Consider the following 20,010-nt stretch of genomic DNA (forward strand, 5'->3'; position numbering starts at 1 on the left):
TGCCTGGAATACTAGGACTGAGAGGATGGATCACCTAGACACCTAGGATAGACCCAAACACAATTGGAGGAAAAACACTGTCAACATAATGCTGCCGAACCATATTCTGCTATTCTCATAGACTGGGGCCTAGCCCAGTTGTCATTAGAGAGGCTTCATTAAGCAACTAGCAGAAATAGATGCCAGGAACCACAGCTAAACATTCAGCAGGGAATCCTGCTAAAGAGAGGGAGTCAGGATTGTAGGAGTCAGAGGTGTCAAGGACACCACAAGAAAACCACAGAATCAACTAACTTGGGCTCATATAGGCTCGCAGAGACTAAAGCCACAACCAGGAAGCCCCCATGGGGCTGACCTAAGTCCTCTGCATATATGTGACAGTTCTATAGTTTGGTCTTCTTGTGAAACCCCTAACAGTCACTGACTTCTTTGCTGCTACTCCACATACTGGGCCACCTTGGCCAGTCTTAATACAAGGCAAGGTGCTTAGTCTTTTTACACTTTGATATGCCAAGTTTTGTCAATATCCATGGGAAGCCTGCCCTTTTCTGAGAAGGAATGCATGCATGGGGTGGAAAAAGGGGAGGTGGGGGAAGGGACTGGGAGGAGGGGAGGCAGCAGAAACTGTGGTTTGGATGAAAAATAAAGAAACAAGCAAATAAATGAAAAAAAGAAGGAAAGGGAAGAAAAGGACATATTTACAACAATAAAAATGCATGATAATAGAAAATTGCAAACACAAAGAAAAAACAAAGTTTACATATTAAATAATATGTTAAAGGCTCTCATTATTCAAGATAGTCATCCATTTGACTAAGGGACAAGGCCAGTTCAAGCACCTTCTTATTCACTTCCCAGGATCCTAGCTGGGGTCATCCCTGTGGACTCCTGGGAACCCCTCCGGAGCCAATGCTCTTGCCAACCCCAAAACAGACCGATGACTATCTTGAATATCACCATAGAACATTTGTCTGGCGACGGATGGAGAAAGAGACAAAGACCCACATTGGAGCACTAGACTGAGATCCCAAGGAAGGTCCAGTTGAAGAGCAGAAGGAGGAAGAATATGAGCAAGGAAGTCAGGGGTTGGTCTACCCACTGAGACAGTGTGCCTGAGCTAATGGGAGCCCACCAAATTCAGCTGGACTGGGACTGAATGAGCATGGGATCAAACTGGACTCTCTGAATGTGGCTGACAATTGGGGCAGACTGAGAAGCCAACGATAATGACACTGGGATTTGTCTCTACTGCATGTAATGGCTTTTGCGGATCCTATTCTATTTGTATGCACACCTTCCTAAGCCTGGATATCAGGGGGAAGGCCTTGGACTTCTCATAGGGCAGAGTACCTTGCCCTCTCTCAAGACTGAAGGGGGAATGTTGGCGGGGGGAGCGGGAGGGAAGTGGGAGGAGGGGAGGAAGTGGAAGTTTTGATTGGTATTATTTACAAAGTAATAAAAAAAATTAAAAAGCCTCTCATTATTTGATATGGTGATGAGTTTCCTGATGTCATTTCTATTCTTCTGTTTAGTATATTTAATTGTATCCTGTAAGAGCTGAAGAAAATATTGAGTTTAAAATGGCAAAAGAAATTATTCAGTTATACCAGCTATCTTAGGACAAAAATAAAGTCAATAAAAATGACTTAGCAACCCATGGTTCATAGTAACCTTTGGGATCAACTCCACAAAAAGCTCTGACTAACTATTGGAAGTTAAAAATAATTTGAGTCATGTTGATGATTTGCAAAGAAAATATGTAGTCTTCATTTCTTCATTCCTCTGAGTCCTACTGGGAAATCATGCTAACTTATCCTTGATGCTTTCATACCATTTTCAGAGAATGGTGTTGCCATGGCATCTGGGAAGAAATTACATGAAAACACAGGCAGTGTGTAATAAGATGTCATATCCTGAAGACCTCACCACTCACACACACACACACACACACACACACACACACACAATCACTTCTCTCTTGATTAAGAGCACTTATGGAATATCCTAGATGACAGTTAACAGTATTTAATTGTTCTAAAATATTTAAATTCTAGAGAAAGAATAAAGCCTGTATAGTTTCTGTCTCACTTGGAAGGTAGCTCTAGTGATAGTTCTAGCTACTATCACTCTGAGGGATGGTGATGTAGTTGGGAATTGAGGAACATCTTTATCTTACAGACAGCACTTAAGCCAGTACTGCAGAACGAAAACCAAAAGCCTTGCAGCAATTACTGCAACTCTGCTCATGCACTTGTTGGGGTAATGACTGTGACCATGTCTCCAATAGGGCATTTGAATCCATGTCAACAAGCTGTACTTTGGGTCAGTCACATGACCTTTCACACCCGTTTGTTTCTCTGGAAACTGTTTTATTTCAGGGTCCACGTAAAGGTATCGTCCATCTTACACTTGGCCTCATTTCCCTCTTAAATGTCTTGAGAATCATTTTCCTTGAATTTATTGGTCACAATAGGCTATAATTCTGATAAAAGCACTTGCTTTTGTTTCACATCAACCCACTTAAGTATGTTATCAATACAAATACACTTTATAGTCATTCACATGATTGACAAGAAAATATCTGTTCTATGCCAATGGGAATGACCTCTTCATCAATGTTAATTCAGAAATATTACTGTCTAATGAGATAAAGATGATTGTACAGAGAAGAAAAATGATAAAAATAACACAGTTGTTCACCTTATTTCTTGAATACTATTGATATCACATTGCAAATTAAAGTGGATAAGTTTTTATTAGCCTAATTATTATAAAGGAAATAAAATTAATCACATAATAACATCAGGAATTTTCACTGTTTCAAAATAATTGGGGGCTTCATTGGTAAGTCCCTAACTACTTGGTGAAACAAGCAAACAGAAAACCAAAAGCAATGTGACAAAGTTTTATATAGGACTTTGACACAATGTGCAATGGACCACCTTTTACTTCTTCCATTAGCAATATCTATTCGAACCCAGGATTCTCTTTAGCTTGTTTAGCCAGTATTTCACACCAAAGACTAGATATTAAAAATGTAAAACATCTGCCGGGCGATGGTGGCGCACGCCTTTAATCCCAGCACTCGGGAGGCAGAGGCAGGCGGATATCTGTGAGTTCGAGACCAGCCTGGTCTACAAGAGTGAGTTCCAGGACAGGCTCCAAAGCCACAGAGAAACCCTGTCTGGAAAAACCAAAAAAAAAAAAAATGTAAAACATCTGTTTTCCATCTGGTCAGGTAGATCAGTAGTTGGGAACACATGGACCATGGATGAGTCTTAGGTTTGACAGTAAATACTGAATATAGAAGTTTGGGACTACTACTGATGTTGGAATGTATGACTGTTGAGCTACTACTACTACTATTGAAATTCAGACACAGATGCTGAAATATATTACCATTTCATTTACCAAACTGTGTTTAGTATAACCATGGTCTTAGAAACTCTTTAGTCAACCATAGATTATTTTTGTGCCATGATAAAAAAAATTCAGAAATTATGCAACATAAAAGATTCATTACTCATATCAATTTCAATTTACAGAGAAGCGAAAAATGAGGGAAATTTTTAAGTATATATTTTTTAAATCTACTAAAATTAGCTAGTCATGTTCGTTCCCACCGGCAACTCGTGCATGTGGGGGGCTGAGTGAGGCTGGAGATTGCTGTGATATCAAGGCCAGGCTGGACTGCCTGAGGAGTCCCAGACCCGTCCTGGTTACAGATAAATAAACACATCTGCTCAAATCAATGAAGTCGCAGTAGGGAGACAACAGTTATTTGAAAGATCATTTATTCAACATTTTTTTTACAAAATACAAAGACTTGTTCTGCATGAATATAGAGCATATGAAAAATAATGTGTTTTGCTGAGTCTAATTTTCAGACATTCAGAATTTCTCATCCATACTCTTGAAGAATTAGATTTGTTTGGCACTTGGTTTGATGTCATAAACAATGAGGAATGAACCCTTTCCCTGTTAACTGAATCACATCCCTAAACACTCACTAGTTAAAGATACAAAATTAGACATTTGCCACACAAGACTCTTTCTGCAAGGTAACTGTTTTGCCTATGAGCCTAAGGCTTTTGAAGCTATAAGAGAGGAGGGATTGAGGGGCTATTTAAGTTCTATAACTTGTCAGCAGCAGTTGATAGTAAATGCAACAGGAGATTTGTTTTGTCTGTGCTACAAGAACATGTCCTATCAGACAGACTACTGCGTTTTCTCTACTTGAACACAAGGAAGCGCATACTGATTGCCTGTGACTCACAAGAATGTGTAAAAATACAGGAAGCTGGCTGGGATTGTCAATGGGAGAGCCTATTTTCATCAGCTAATATGAATGCATTTGCTAAAATTAGTGAAGACAGGAAAATGATTTAGGGGTAATATATACAGAGTTTGAATACAATTTCAATCCTCTTAGTGATTTCAGGCACTGTGGCTCTTCAGGATAAACTGTTTCATGGGTTAACTGGATAGCAGTTTAACTTTCAGTGCAAGCAAAAGCAAATACCTACCCAGTGTCACACACGTGACCTGGGACAACTGGAATGTTCAAAGCATATTTAATTGTTAACATCTTCACCCTGGAGACGTCTTGGATAAAAACTTCTTACCAAGTTGGTTCTCGGTAGCATTTAATTTCCAGAGAAAGCCAAAGCAATTACTCGTCTCCCTCTCTGTCATACATAGGAACAAATGTATTTGAACAGTTTCCCTTCTCCAATTTCACTGTGGAAGCATCTTCCATAAGAGGCACTTAGTGTAAACCTTCTATGGATCATGGGAAACAAGACTTGAGATGCCTGCATTTGATTCTATCAAAGCAACACTGCCACAGTCCTCTGCCATGTAAACGATGTTCGGGTAAGGCTTGCCGTCACAATGGTGCTTTCCTGAGAATGGAGCTGGTCTCTGTATATATCATAAGTGTGCGTGCTCTGAGCTGTGGTCACTGTCGCGGCTGTCGTCATTTGCTAGAGAGTCCCCTGTCTGCTGGAGGGTAGCCGCACCAATCCCTGACAGCTCTGACGGCAGAAGGGTTCCCTTTTTCACATTCACCAGTTCCTTCTCTCGAGCTGCGGCTCCTTGCTGTCCTCCTTTGACCCGCTTCCACTTCATTCTCCTGTTCTGGAACCACACCTTCACCTGGAAGAAGAAAGGAATAAATAAGACAAAGAAGGCACCGACACCTAGTTCCTCAAGGACCTGCACGCAGATGCCATGGTGCAGTGATTATGTGGTAATTGAAAATTCTTAGAGAGCCCTTAAATATATTTCATAAATCCCAACAAATGAAAAATAGGCAGAGATAGATGGAGAAGTTTGTTCAGAAACATTGGACTAATTTACATCTATAAATATATGCCTCTGTCATACATTTATCTAGTCTCTGCAGCTCTTCTTTGGTTTCTTGACCACGGAATATATGCTGGTTTATCTGGTGATAAATTGGCCTCTGGAAGGGCCCTATTCACTACAAATGTTCCCAATCTTTTGAATGGGAACTTCTGAATATCTCAGCAAACCCACTCACATCCATGGGGAAAAGAAGTCATACTTCACACCAGCAAATGTCCACATGCTTCTTAATTTTTAAGGAATGCTGCCCCAATAAAACTTGAATGAAGAAAGCTCTTGAGCTCACCATTGCTAAGCTGGGGACTGTCTGTTGACATAATTGCTGGACACTTGTTGTCTTAGTGTTCTACAGAAAGTGGATCTTCTTTGCCGGCCTTCTTGAGCTTATTAGCATTTACTTTGCGAATATCATCTAACAATGGCTAAAAATGCTGCCACAGTGAAAATTCCTAGCACTTACGCGTGACTCCCCTTGATGAGCCCCAGCAACTTAATCAAAGGGCTAAAGAGAATGTGAAGTTCATTCTCATACCAGGACAGAGAAGGTTTCCCGAGGCTAGTGTCCTCGTTGGTCCAGTCATGATTTCATATTGATAAACATACTTACCAAGCATTGGATTTGCCCGTCCTATTTTTCTAATAATGGATTACTTCTTATGCTTTTTTAAATAAAATCTCTGCTAAAGTAAACTATCGTGTGTATGATCCTCTTGATTCTTACGTTAGGTTTTTTTTTTCCTGGTTTGCACTAAATTACTTTACGGTTATCTTTTTTGTATTTTGTAGACCCTTCTACAATCTGTTGAGGGCCACTTTGTTAAACAGTCCATCCACTTCCCATGACAGCCATTCTCCATGTTGTAACTCATATTAAGCATTATGTCTTCACCAAACTCCTACACCTCTGACAAAAATACACTTTCATATATGATGGAAAAATACCTTATTCTTTTGTATCAAAAACATTTTGAACTGTTATCACATTCTCAATTTTTACTAATATACGGTACCTGTAAGGGGAGCATCTATGCCCCAAATACAAGGGCACCCACATTTGTAAAAGAAGCATTACTAAAGCTTAAATCACACATTAAGACACATACACTATTAGTGAGAGACTTCAACATCTCACTCTCACCACTGGACAGGTCTGCCAGACAGAAATTTAACAGAGAAACAAGGGAACTAACAGATGTTATGACACAAATGGACTTAACAGACATCTATAGAACATTCCATCCAAACATAAAAGAATATACCTTCTTCTCAGCACCTCATGGAATCTTCTCTAAAATTGACCACATACTAGGTAACAAAGCAAACCTCAACAGATACAAAAAAAATTGGAATAATTCCATGTATCTTATTAGATCACCACAGCTTAAAGTTAGAATCCAACAGCCACAGTAATTTCAAAAAGCCCACAAACACATGGATATTAAACAATGCTCAACAGAGTCACTAATGGGTCAAGGAAAAAACAAAGAAAGAAATTAAAACTTTCTAAAATTCAATGAAAATGACTGCACAACATACCCAAACTTATGAAACACAATGAAAACAGTTAAGAGGAAAATTCATAGCACTAAATGCTACATAAAAAAGCTGGAAAAATCCAATTCTAGTGAGTTAATAGAACATTGGAAACCTCTAGAACAAAAAGAGGCAAAGTCACCCAAGAGAACAAGAAGACAGGCAGGAAATGATCAAATTGATGGCTGAAATCAATAAAATAGAAACAAAGAAAACATAAACAATATAAAAAAATCACTGAGACAAAGTGTTGGTTATATGAGAACATCAACAAAATTGACAAATCTTTGTCCAAACTAACCAAAAGGCAGAGAGAGAATATCAAAATTAACAAAATTAGAAATGAGAAGGCAGACATAACAACAGACATGGAGGAAATCCAGAGAATTATCAGGTCATACTTCAAAACACCTGTACTCCACAAAATTTGAAAAGTTAAAGATAATGGTCAATATTTTGATAAATATCACTTACCAAAATTAAATCAAGACCAGAGAAGCAAATAGACCTATAATTGCTAAGGAAATGGAAACAATAGAAACAGCCATCAAAAGTCTCCCAACCAAAAAAAAAAAAAAAGAAAGAAAACAAACTATCTTTTTTTTTTTTGCTGTTATACATACCAATCCAAGTTCCCACTCCTTCCCCCCATCCTATTCCCTCCACCTTTCCCCCCACCTTACCCCCATCCACTTCTCAGAGAGGGTAAGGCACATTGCGTTGGGGAAGGTCCAAGGCCTTCCTTACTATATGTAGGCTGAGCAAGGCATCATCCAGACAGAACACGTTCCCAAAAAGCCAATACATGCACTAGGGATAAATCCTGGTGCCTCTGCCAGTGTCCCCTTAGTCTGCCCCAACCATACAACTGTCAACCACAATTAGATGGACTAGTTTGATCCAATGCTTGTTCTTTCCCAGTCTGGCTTTAGTTTGTGAGCTCCTATTAGCTCAGGTAGACTGTTTCATTGGGTGAACCCATCATGGTCTTCATCTCATTTTAAAGAACACAAATATTGAAGGTATCTTATGAGTTTATGGCTATGACATTAAAAAGCCAAATTAAAAACAAAAAAAATATTTCTCTGGAGTGACTCTCCAAGATCATTGAAAAAATTTCCTTTATATCCCCAAGAATAGGAAACATGATTATTAAATCATATGTTTTGTTCCTCTGAATTCAGCACAATAAGTTCGTCACATGAACTGAAAATAAAATTCTAAGATTTGCAATTTAAGACACTAGATGAACATAAGAATAAAGTTCACATTGGGTACAACACTGAACCTTCTCCTCCCAGTCCATGATTAAATTCAGCAGCCTTTGCCACAGTTAAAATGTACTCACTTTTCCCATCCTGTGAGCTAGAGCATGGACTCTGCAGCTTAATTTGACAGATTTTCTTTCTAACAACCAACTCAACAAATATCTGTGTTATCAATGGATTTATCTAACATGCAAGTGAATAGCAAGCCCTCTCTATATACCTGTGTTGTTCAGAGTCTGCTGAAAACCCACCATGATGAAATCTGAGATAAACACATTTCCTTCTATTTGTGCCCCAAGTAGATGGTTTTTTTTTTTCTACTATAAGAAAACAAACTTCCGCCAGGTGATGATGGCTCACGCCTTTAATCCCTGCACTTGGGAGGCAGAGGCAGGTGGATCTCTGTGAGTTCAAGGCCAATCTGGTCTACAAGAGCTAGTTCCAGGACAGGCTCCAAAGCTACAGAGAAACCCTGTCTCAAAAAAACAAAAACAAAAAAGAAAAGAAAAGAAAAGAAAAGAAAAGAAAAGAAACTTCTAATTATCCTGTCTTGGATATTCCTTCATACTTTTTTTGCATTCAAAATTTGGCATTTTCTGACAATGTTCCTCTATATAATTAGCTTTAATTAAGCATTTAAAATCTAATGAACTTATCACCAGTCAACAACAACTGCCGGAAGAATTACAGAGAGCAATTATCTCTCCAATGTTTTGTTGTGATTTTTTCAATTTGCTTTATGTTTTTATTTTATTTTCTATTTTTCTTATAAGACCAATGCTAGATCACTTTGGGAAGACTTCTAATGACTCTTGACTTGACACTGAACTTGGCCACTTTGATCAGGGGTCATTGGTAAACATGTAATAAGCAGACATTTTTTTTTTTTTGGTTTTTCTTTTTCCTTTTTTTTTGTTTTTTGTTTTGTTTTTTTGGGTTTTTTTTTTTTTTTTGAGACAGGGTTTCTCTGTGGCTTTGGAGCCTGTCCTGGAACTAGCTCTGTAGACCAGGCTGGTCTCGAACTCACAGAGATCCGCCTGCCTCTGCCTCCCTAGTGCTGGGATTAAAGGCGTGCGCCACCACCGCCCGGCTAATAAGCAGACACTTTAGGATGCCTTACAGGTCAGAGTTTTTTTCCTCAGTATTCCTAAGAGCAATTTTCCCATTCTGAAGAAGCCCAGGTTGCCTGATTAGAAGCAAAACTCCAAGAAGACCAACTGTTCTTAAATAGCTTCAGACTTCACTTAGTTACTGGATCCAAGATTGCAGTTCTGGGTAGGATGTAGGAAAGATTGCAAAGAACCATTCCAAAACCCAGACCCACAAAATTCTAAGTAAACTTAAAGTTGGCTGTTGTGTGAATTTACTAATATTTGGGATGGTTCATTACACAGAAGCAACAAACTGAGTTAAAATTAAAGTGACCTTTAAAGAATTAAGATTTCAAATAAGGTATACATACACACACATAAATAAATATAAAACTGTTACATATAATTCAATCTATGTGTCAGTTAGGAAGAAAGAATAATTATCTAAAATACCTTCTACATTTTCATCAGTTTACAGAACCTCTTCTAAAGTTAAATTGTTCTTAGACAAATGTGAAATTTGTTTTCTCTGATGGAGTAATGAACGATGACGGCCCATCTCTATGTGAGTAAGCACAGGCATTCGCCTTGCTCTTGGTGAGAGCTCAGGGCTCCTTACATCATTGTGTAGATGGGAAGTAAACACTAGTTTCCAATTTTCTTCGTATTTCTAAAACATGGGGTCTTTCCTGAAGTTCATGCTTTCTTCATACACTAATGTGTAATTTACCCCCTTCTTTACATCCTTGTTCCCAGATAAACACATTAAAATAGATCAACTATCTGACGATATAGGTTTTAGATTCTGCTTTCTGAAGTGCCAAGTGCTACACATTCACAGAGGGAACTTTGTGTGTGATTCAGAGGAAGAAAATGTGCTACTCCAGAACTCAGGAACTAGTCATAATATTTAGTAAAATATAAACTGCCAATAAATAAAACCACATAAAAGTGTTCCTTTGTATATTTTCTCTAACCAGAAATAAGCCACAGAAGCTGAAACCTAAAATTTAGCAGAAAAAACTTGATTTATGAAACTAGATAATGTTCCTTGCTATCATAAAGTATGACAGTCATTGGTCCACACTTGCTGGTATTTCCCTGGTCCCAGTGGGACCCCTGGGGGAGGCAAGTACAGTGAGAGAGGAAGTAAACCTCTTGCCCTAATAGTTCCTGCTGTAATTGCACTGTCCATAAAGATGTTTGCATTTGCCTTTCAGGAATGTTTTTCTAAGTAGCAAGGCTGTTAACCATCTGAAAGCTGAGTTCTCCTGGAGTAAATATGAATTAACACAGGGCATACTCTCTGACTGCTAACAGAACAAGTGAGTTTTCCATCCAAATAAAACCCAATAAAGGAGTCTATAAAGCAAATGATTTAAATATATTATTTAGTTCTTATTAATTGGACATGTGGATCATTAATACTTTCAAAGCATTCTTTGAGTGAATAGCAGACTATTGAATTTCTATAATAAATACCATTTTAAGGTGTTTTGATTAATAAAGAACAAGTATTTTCCAATGACTTGTGTGTCCTTGCTACCAATCATTACCCAACCTTCTTGCACCTATGCTACACCCATTGATTAGTTCAGAACATGTGAAAGCCAATGGGATATGAATCAATTCCAGGTGAATGCCTCTTGAGGTCAGGGAACTACCAATTCCAGGTGATCACCTTCTGTGATTAGGAATAGCACCTCATGTTAGGGTTCCAAGAACTGTGAGTGACTATTCAGAGTGCTGGATTTGTACAACTCATGTAGAAAATAAACCATCAAGATTTTATTTTATTTTATGCTATTTAGTTTTAAAGGTTAATGTTCTATTGTGACACAGCATGACCTATCCTGACCTGTACAAACAGCTAATATTTTATTACACCAGATGAGGAGCGCTTGAATATAAACATGGAAAATATTTTACCATTTATCTACATTATGTAAAACAAACTGTGTTTTTAAAATAAACAGAGGAATATTGCCATCACAAGACATTTCTTATTAAAAACTCAGCAAAAGCACCTTTCATTCAAATATCATTTGTTCTTTTCTCAATTTCGTCATTTTGCTGAACAAAAGTTTTATCACCAAATAGTAGATACTTCCAATTGCTATTTGTAAACCATAAATCCAGATTAACACGAAGATTGCTCAGTCATAGCAATATAAAAGGTCATACCACGATGACGCCCACTTTACCTGTCTTTCGGTGAGATCTAGATTCACTGCTATCTCGTATCTTCTCAGTCTGGTCAAATAATTATGGTGAGCAAATTCTGCCTCGAGTTCTCTGATTTGCTCTTTGGTAAAAGCTGTCCTTTCCTTCCTAGGTTTGCTGTTCACTTCTGACTTGTAATTTCCTTCCTGGGAGTCTGGGGGGGAAAGTGCAAGAAGATTGTGTTAGCAGAGTCATGGAAATGTGTGAAATCATACAATACACAGTTATTGAGTATCTACTTCTCCAAGTGTGTTTCTAGACAAAGTGACAGTAAAACTGATCCCATGTCCATAGGGTAAGATAGGCTCTCTCTCTCTCTCTCTCTCTCTCTCTCTCTCTCTCTCTCTCTCTCTCTCTCTCTCTCTCTCTCTGTGTGTGTGTGTGTGTGTGTGTGTGTGTGTCTTCTCTCTTCCTGTTTTCTAACCCAGAACTCAATTAGAAGAGTTCTTAACACATCTATAAACACTAACTACAATTTTTAACTTCTAAAATGGTACTGGTCTAATAAATTGTAGAAATAAAATTTGTATTTCTACATGTACATAAAATCTAAATATGAGAGAATGCGGAATTTTCAAAGAAGCAATGATTGTGTATACACACACACAAATATAAAAAGGAATAAATCTTTAAAAACAGTTAAAGTTTAGACAAAGCATATGAAGAGTATTGCAGAATTGACTGTTCGTTTTATTTTTATTTTAGTTCCTTAATGCAAATAACCATAGTTTTCTCTTATAGTGCCTGCTACTTTGTTCAATAGGAAATGTGTGAACAAAAGTCTGTCCATATGACTTATGCAAGAAGTTTTAATTTTTTATTGTACATGCATGAAAAGCACCTGATGTACATACCAAACATCAACTATCCATATCAAATCTTCAACACCATGTAAAATCACAACAGTCATTTGGAACATAGCAATCAACGTTTCTATTCGGGAATTAAAAAACAGAATGCAGAATGTTTTATTTAGCTTTTTAATGTCCCTGATAGGTAGGCTTGAAAGTGTATTCTATAAACTAAAACAAAGAATTTGCGTATCATAGAAAAGTTAATCTTCAGTCACCATAAAGACATGGAAAGCAGGCAAATCCAACTCAAGAAATTCATGGCACATTTATCCTCAGTGAAATACCAACATAATGAACAAAAGATCATGCAAGTCTTTTCCTGAATATCGTTGCTGGTTTCTTGTTGATGTTTACCATCTATACATGACTTGTGTTGTACTATCCAGTACAAGGAGGTCTCCCGTAAGTCCAGAAAAGTGATGAAGGAATAATAATGACTAATTAAAAATATAAGCATGATATCTTAATTGCTATTTAATTACATAAATATAATACAATATGATTGAGAAATTATCTCTTCAGTGGCAGTTGCCTTGAGTCCAGTGGTACTTATTAATGAGGTATTTTTTGTTTTGGTTCTTTTCCTTTCTATAAACCTAAAGGGAATCCAGCTAGTAAGAGAAGTCCCTGCAAAATGAAAACCCACTCTCCAGGAAATTTTAAGGCAACCAATTTTGATTGAATCTTATCTAAATCTTAGCTGGCCAGATGTGATTTTTCTCACAGCAGCTGCAATAGCAATGGTTTCTCGCCTACATTTTTCACACTTGGCTACTCCTTTTATGTTAATGGTCCTATAGGAAGTTTCTCTGACTTCTTGTCACTTATGACCACATTTCCAAGTTGTCATTTACTTTCCATATTGGCTAGGATCCTCATCCTGGCTGGTGAAGGTCAGACAGCTTTCTTCTTCAGGTTAAGGAATGTTTTATGAAATGCAGTCTGATTATGCAGGATCTGACACCACAGGACCTAGGTGAGTTTCTAATAGGTGACAGCTCACAGGTAGTTATGCTTACATGACGCCAACATACCTGGCTCAAAGTAGAACCGATAGTTCATCACGCACTTGGCTTTAAACTACATATTTGACAACACTCACACTGTTGTAGCATGGAGCTATTCCAGGTGATAGCATTTTTGCTCCCTAGGCTACTCTGGCAGACATTAAACTCAAGTCACAGTATGGAATATTCAGCTTCAAGTCCTTTCTAAGACTATCTTGGTTCACATGACTCAAGATTTTTGCCAGCTTGCAGTCATTCTCACCGAGATCTTGGCTTGTGGTTATTTGTATGTAGACAATGTTTTCTTCTTTCCCTTCAGAAAAGCAACTATGAAAGCTGACTGCAAAGTAGCAAGTTTTTCTCATGAGGTGCTCAGCTTGAATGAGTCATGCTTCGTCTAGTTCAGTATGAATGACTAATGGCTCACACATTCCCGTAAGTAAGCATGAATGAACAAATTCACATTGAGAGAAACTTATTAACTGGTATTTATTTTTCTTTCATTGACATCGCTCTCCTCTAGCTTTTGAAATATTCCAGAGTATCTAACAAATACCTTGCATACATACAAAACATGTGATATGCTTATACAGACAATCATTGTGGCAAGAGATGCACAGCACCAGGCTTATATAGATAGTGGCTGGATTTCAGCAAAAATCTTGCTATAATGCAGTATTTCAATCTAAAAACAGTTAATGGAATGACCAATCCCTACGCAAAATTGTAAGGAAGGGGAGTCCATTGAACAAAATGAAGTGAGCTTTGCACACTTATATTTTCAACAAGCACGGAAGTAATCATGGAGTTGAAGCTAACATGAAGAGCAGCTATGTGCTTCTTGGAGAGGAATAGCAATTGAGTTAGGTATCACAATTGACCCTTTATCTACTGCACACTTTTATGGTGGGACATATGATACTGGTGTCCTATTAATCCACAATGTTCCTAATCTTTACCCAGACCCAGAAAGAAAATTATCATATGTACTCACTCGCAAGTGGTTTTAAAACATAAAGCAAAGAAAACCAGTCTACAAATCACAATCCCAGAGAACCTAGACAACAATGAGGACTCTAAGAGAGACATACATGGATCTAATCTACATGAGCAGTAAAAAAGACAAGATCTCCTGAGTAAATTGGGAACATAGGGACCATGGGAGACAGTTGAAAGGAAGGGGAGAGGAAGGGAGGGTGCAGAGAAAAGTGTAGAGCTCAATAAAATCAATAAAAAAGAAAAATGCTTTTTAGAATAGCATCCTTTGGACTTGCGTTTCCAGTAATCTTGAATTTAAATTACTTCTTTATGCTTTACAAAGTTATCACTTGCTAAACCCAAATCCCCCCCTATTATCACTTGACCGCCTATTCTTTGCTGGAAAATGGGTAGGAAGCTTGGATGAGGATTTTGGCAAATTTCACCTCAGCTTCCAAATGTTTCACAGCTGTTTCAACTAAGGCAAAGCTCTGTCTTCTCCACATCCTCTTCCAAGTGGTGGTGTTGTGTGTGTGTGTGTGGGGGGTGAGATCTAGAATCAAACTGCCTTCATTTCTTCTGTACCACCATAAACACAATCTCAAAAATTCCACAATAGATCCCAGCATGAAATAGTACAACTGCTATTTTTTTTTTTGTTTCAGACACTTTTGTGTACCAATGGGTACACCTTAGCATCCTTGCTGCACTGAGGGCATGTTGTCTTATGTCTTCAGGTTTCTTGGCAGGCCCAAATCCCTATCCTTTGTCTAATTGAAGATTTTGGGACTTTGCTAATTGAAGAAGCCTGCCCTGCATCTGTGAAGGACTGAAGCTGCCCTCCAAGAATCATTTCTGTCTAATGTTTAGAACTTTCCCGGTGTGATATTTTATTTTTCTGAAAACAAAAGGAAGCTAAAAGACATTTTTCTTAAAGACAAGAGATATGTAGAATCAATATGCTCATCCATGGTACAGAATACTATTTAATGTAAGATAAATAAGAAAACATGGCAAGCATAGAGTCTATAATTTAGCTATGGCTATAAAATACTGAAATGAAGTGATTTTATTTTAGAATGACAAATAGTTCTGATTTCCAGAAATATTTCAACATCAATTCAACAAATCTCATACTCAAAAGAAAATAATGAATTAAGTCAAGTTCAAATGTTTCTCTAGGGAATCTGGAAGACAGAAACAGAGAGAAGTTGCAAAAAGGTAACATTGAAAAATAGTTTCTAAACAATACAAATTTAATAAATGACACAAATTTGATAAATGTAGTAGGTATGAAATTTTTGAAAACAAGAAATTCAAAATTTACGTTACAGAAATGCATCCACCTAAGCTCTGTCCCTTCATATATGGCTGCTTTTCCGGGGCAGGCAATGACTTGCTTTGGCAGCTCTTTGCATTCCTAAAATACACTGGAAAGCAAAGCAGTATAATACAATATTTATTCTTGCTTCTTCCTTTTATTTTTGGTAATTTTAAGATGATGGTAGTCAAAGAAATTTTGGCCAATTTGAATGAAGTAATTATTCCATCATTCTACTTGCTCATAACAATGAGTTAGGAAATAAATTTACCCAGTAAGTCACAGCCTCATGGTGATACACAGAATATAGAAAAGGGTTGATTTAAGTTATAAGAGATAGCTAGGAGGAAGTCTAAAACATTGGCCAAATAGTGTTGTAATTAATAAAGTTTCTGTGTGATTATTTGGGTATGATGGCTGGGAAATGAATGAGCAGCATCCACCTATATTCTAAGATGTCAAGGATGCCAGTGATATTCAGGATGCCCAGGATACCAGGGATGCCCAGAATACCAAGGATTCTCAGGAGGTCCATGAAGAGTTCCCAACACAAAATGAATTCAATGGTAATTGCATTATTTTTTGTTTCATTTTTCTTTGTTTAGGCATGTTCTTTGTTGGTGGTTGTGGTCATGGTTTTGTTTGTTATTCGCTTGTCTTATTGGTCTTTTGCTTGTTTGTTTTGATATGTGTTTTGTTGTGGATTTTTGATTTGTTTCCATTTTCGTTGCTTGTTTTGGCATCATGTGTTTGTATGTGAGCATGCATGTATGTGTGTATGTGTGTGTGTAAGAAAGAGACAGAGATGAGAAAATAAAGTGGGGTGGACAGGAGTTGCAGAAGATCTGGGAAGTGTTGGGAAAGGAGAAAACATGATCAAAATGTATTGAATAAAAGTTTAAGAAAATAAAACCAGGAGCTAAGGGTGTAGCTCAAAGGCAGAATGTTTGTATATTTATAAGCCCCCAGGTTTGGCCCATAGTGCTGCCTATAAACTTGGATTTGATTAAAATGTGGCCAGTTAAGCTTATAAAAGTGCAAAAAAGTAAAGTTTTAAAAATTTTTACTTTATTTAAATAAAATATTTATTACACTACACTTTTTTCATTAATTTTACCTACTAACCACAGTTTTCCCTCCCTCCTCTCCTCCCATTTCCTGACTCCCATCTGCCCACTCCCCCATCCATCCCTCCTCCATCTCCATTCAGAAAGAGGCAGGCCTCCCATGGGTTTGAGGAGAGCATGGATCAAAAACTTGAGGTAAGACCAAGCTCCGCCCACTGCAAAAAGGCTGGGAGAGGCAATCCAGCATAGGTAACAGGTTTCCGGAAGCCAACTAAATTCCAGGAACTGGTCCTGGTTGAAGCCAACTAAATTCCAGGAACTGGTCCTGGTTGCACTGCTAGGAGCTCTATAAACAGGCCAAGCTACATAAGTGTCATGCACATGTAGATAGCCTAAGTAGATCCCGTGCAGGCTCCTTAACTGTTTGTCAGTCCATGTGTTCCCATGAGCTCAGGCCAGCTGTCTCTGTGGACTGTCATGATCTTGACCACCCTGACTTGTCCATCCCTCCTCCCTTTCTTCAGCAGAACTTCTGGAGCTTGGGCCAGTGCTTGGCTGTGGATCTTTGCATCTGCTTCCATCAGATGCTGGATAATGGCTGTCTGAGGGTAGTCATGATCTGATTACAGGGGAAAGCCAGTTCAGACACTCTCCCCACTATTGCTAGGAGTCTTAGCTGGGGTCCTACTTGTGGATTCCTGGGAGTTTTCCTGGCACCAGGTTTCTCCTTAACCCTGAAATGGACTGCCCATCAAGAAATCTCTTTCATTACTCTCCGCTTCCACCCTGTCCCTAACATGCCTCTAGCACCCAGCCATCCCAATCCATTCCCTCCAGTTCCCTTCCAACCATCCTCCCACTCTCACCCCTAGATTACCCAGGAGATCTCTTCTCTTTTCCCTTCCTAGGGCAATCTATGTATCCCTCTTTGAAACCTCTTTGTTATCTAGCCTCTTGGGGCGGAGGATTGTAGGTTGTTTATCCTGTACTTTACTCCTAATATCAATTTATGAATGAGTGCATACCATGTTTGTCTTTCTGTGTCTGGATGACCTCAGCCAGAATAACTTTTTTAGTTCCATCAATTTGCCTGCAAATTTTATGAGGTCATTGTTTTCTACAGCTGTGAACTACTCCATTGTGTAAATGTACCACATTTTCCTTACCCATTCTTTTCTTGGTAAGCATCTAGGTTTTTGTTTTTCCCACAATCTGGCTATTACAAATAATGCTGCTTTGAACATAGTCGAGCAAATATTCTTGTGTTATGATTGAACATTCTTTGTGTATATGTCCAAGATTGGTGTCTCTGGGTCTTAAGAAAGATTGATTAACATTTTTTTCTGAGAAATTGCCACATTGATTTCCAAAGCAGCTCTACATGTTTGTACTCCCAGAAGCAATGGAGAAATGTTCCCCTTACTTCACATCCTCTCCAAAAGCTGTCATCAGTGCTTTTGACTTAGTCATTCTGACAGGTGTAAGATGCTATCTCAGAGATATTTTGTTTTGCATTTTCCTGAAGACTAAGGATGTTTAACAATTACTTAAGTATATTTTGGCCATTTGAGATTCTTTGGTTTAGAATTCTCTGCTTAGATCTGTACTCCATTTTTAAATTAGATTATTTGCTATTTGGATGTTTCTTTATCTATTTTGGAGATCATCCCTTACGTGTGATTCACATCTGTATGCTGTGAATATCATTAGTCAATAAAGAAACTGTCTTAGGCCTGTACAGGGCAGAATATAGGCAGGTGTGGAAAAGTAAACTGAATGCTTGGAGTCAGAGAGAAGCCGTGTAGCTCTGCCAGAAACAGACACTGGGTGGAACTTTACCCAGTAAGCCACAGCCATGTGGTGATACACATATTAATAGAAATGGGTTAAGTTAATATGCAAGAGCTAGCCAATAAGAAACTAGAGCTAATAGGCCAAGCATTGGTTTCATTAATACAGTTTCTGTGTGGTTATTTTGGGCTGAGCAGCCTGGAATAAACAACTGGCCTCCTTACAACACAGCCCTGTGTTAGATGTGGGGCTGATGAAGAACTTTTACCATTCTATAGTCTGCAATTTTGTCTTATTAACAATGGCCTCTGCCTTACAGAAACTTTTCATTTTCAGGAGATCTCATTAATTAATGTTAATTTCAATGTCTGTACTATTGGTGTTAGATTCAGGAAGTAGTCACTTGGACCAATGCATTTTAAGATACTTCCCACTTTCTTTTCTATTAGTTTCAGTATAACTGTATTTATGCTGAAGTCTTTGATCCACTTGGACTTGAGTTTTATGCATAAGGACAGATAAAGATCAATTTGCGTTTTTCTACATGTCATCACCCACTTATGCCAGTAGCATTTGATGAATATGCTTTCTTTGGGTTTTTATTTTTGTGTTGCATAATTTTGGCCTCTTTGTCAAAAATCGGGTGTTCATAGGTGTGTACATTTATGTTAGGATCTTCAATTGGATTCATTCTATTGATCCATATGCTTATATTTATGCCAATACCAAGCTATTCTTATTACTATAGCTCTATAGTAGAGCTTAAGGTCAGGGGTGGTGATACATCTAGAAATTCCTTTCCTATATAGGATTATTTTAGCTATCCTGTTTTTTTTTCTAATTTCTCCATATGAAGTTGAACGTTCTTTTTCCAAGGTCTGTGAAGAATTATGTTGGGATTTTGATGGGGATTGCACTAAATCTGTAGATTGATTTTGGTAGGATTGCCATTTTTGTTATTTTGATCCTACTTATCCAAGAGCATGGGAGAGTTTTCCATTTTCTGATATCTTCTTCAATTTCATTCTCAAAGACTTAAAGTTTTTGTCATATAGATCTTTTACTTGTTTGGTTAAAATTACCCCAAATACAATATGTGTGGCTATTGTAAAGGGTGTTGTTTATCTTATCTCTTTCTCAGTCCAATTATCATTAATATATAGAAGGGCTACTAATTTTTGAGTTAATTTTGCATCCTGCTACATTACTGGATGTATTTATCAGCTGTGGGAGTTTCCTGGTAGAAATTTTTGGTCACTTATCTATACCATCATATCATCTGTGAATAGTTGTACTCCTTTATTTCCAATTTGCATTCCCTTGATCTCCTTTTGTTGTTTTATTGTTGTATCTAGAACTTTAAATACTATATTGAATAGATATGGAGAGAGTGGACATCTTTGTCTTGTTCTTGGTTTTAGTGTTGAATTTCTCTCCATTTAGTTTGATGTTGGCTATTGGCTTGCTGTATATTGTCTTTATTATTTATATATGTCCCTTGCATACC

At 37.8% G+C, this 20,010-nt stretch overlaps 1 protein-coding gene across 1 annotated transcript in view; it reads right to left on the reverse strand.

Moving 5' to 3' along the window:
• Window positions 1-3,783: 3,783 nt before the first annotated feature.
• Meox2 (mesenchyme homeobox 2) overlaps window positions 3,784-20,010 on the reverse strand; it is a 52,581-nt gene continuing 36,354 nt past the window's right edge. The window contains exons 2-3 of the mRNA XM_075947503.1: window positions 11,467-11,639; window positions 3,784-5,157 (exon numbers count right to left, since the gene is read on the reverse strand). Coding sequence (XP_075803618.1) covers window positions 4,933-5,157; window positions 11,467-11,639 — 398 coding nt within the window. The 3' untranslated portion in view covers window positions 3,784-4,932. The remainder of the gene's footprint in view (window positions 5,158-11,466; window positions 11,640-20,010) is intronic.

The sequence above is a fragment of the Microtus pennsylvanicus genome, chromosome 14 (genome assembly GCF_037038515.1).
Source record: "Microtus pennsylvanicus isolate mMicPen1 chromosome 14, mMicPen1.hap1, whole genome shotgun sequence".
Lineage (NCBI taxonomy): Eukaryota > Metazoa > Chordata > Mammalia > Rodentia > Cricetidae > Microtus > Microtus pennsylvanicus.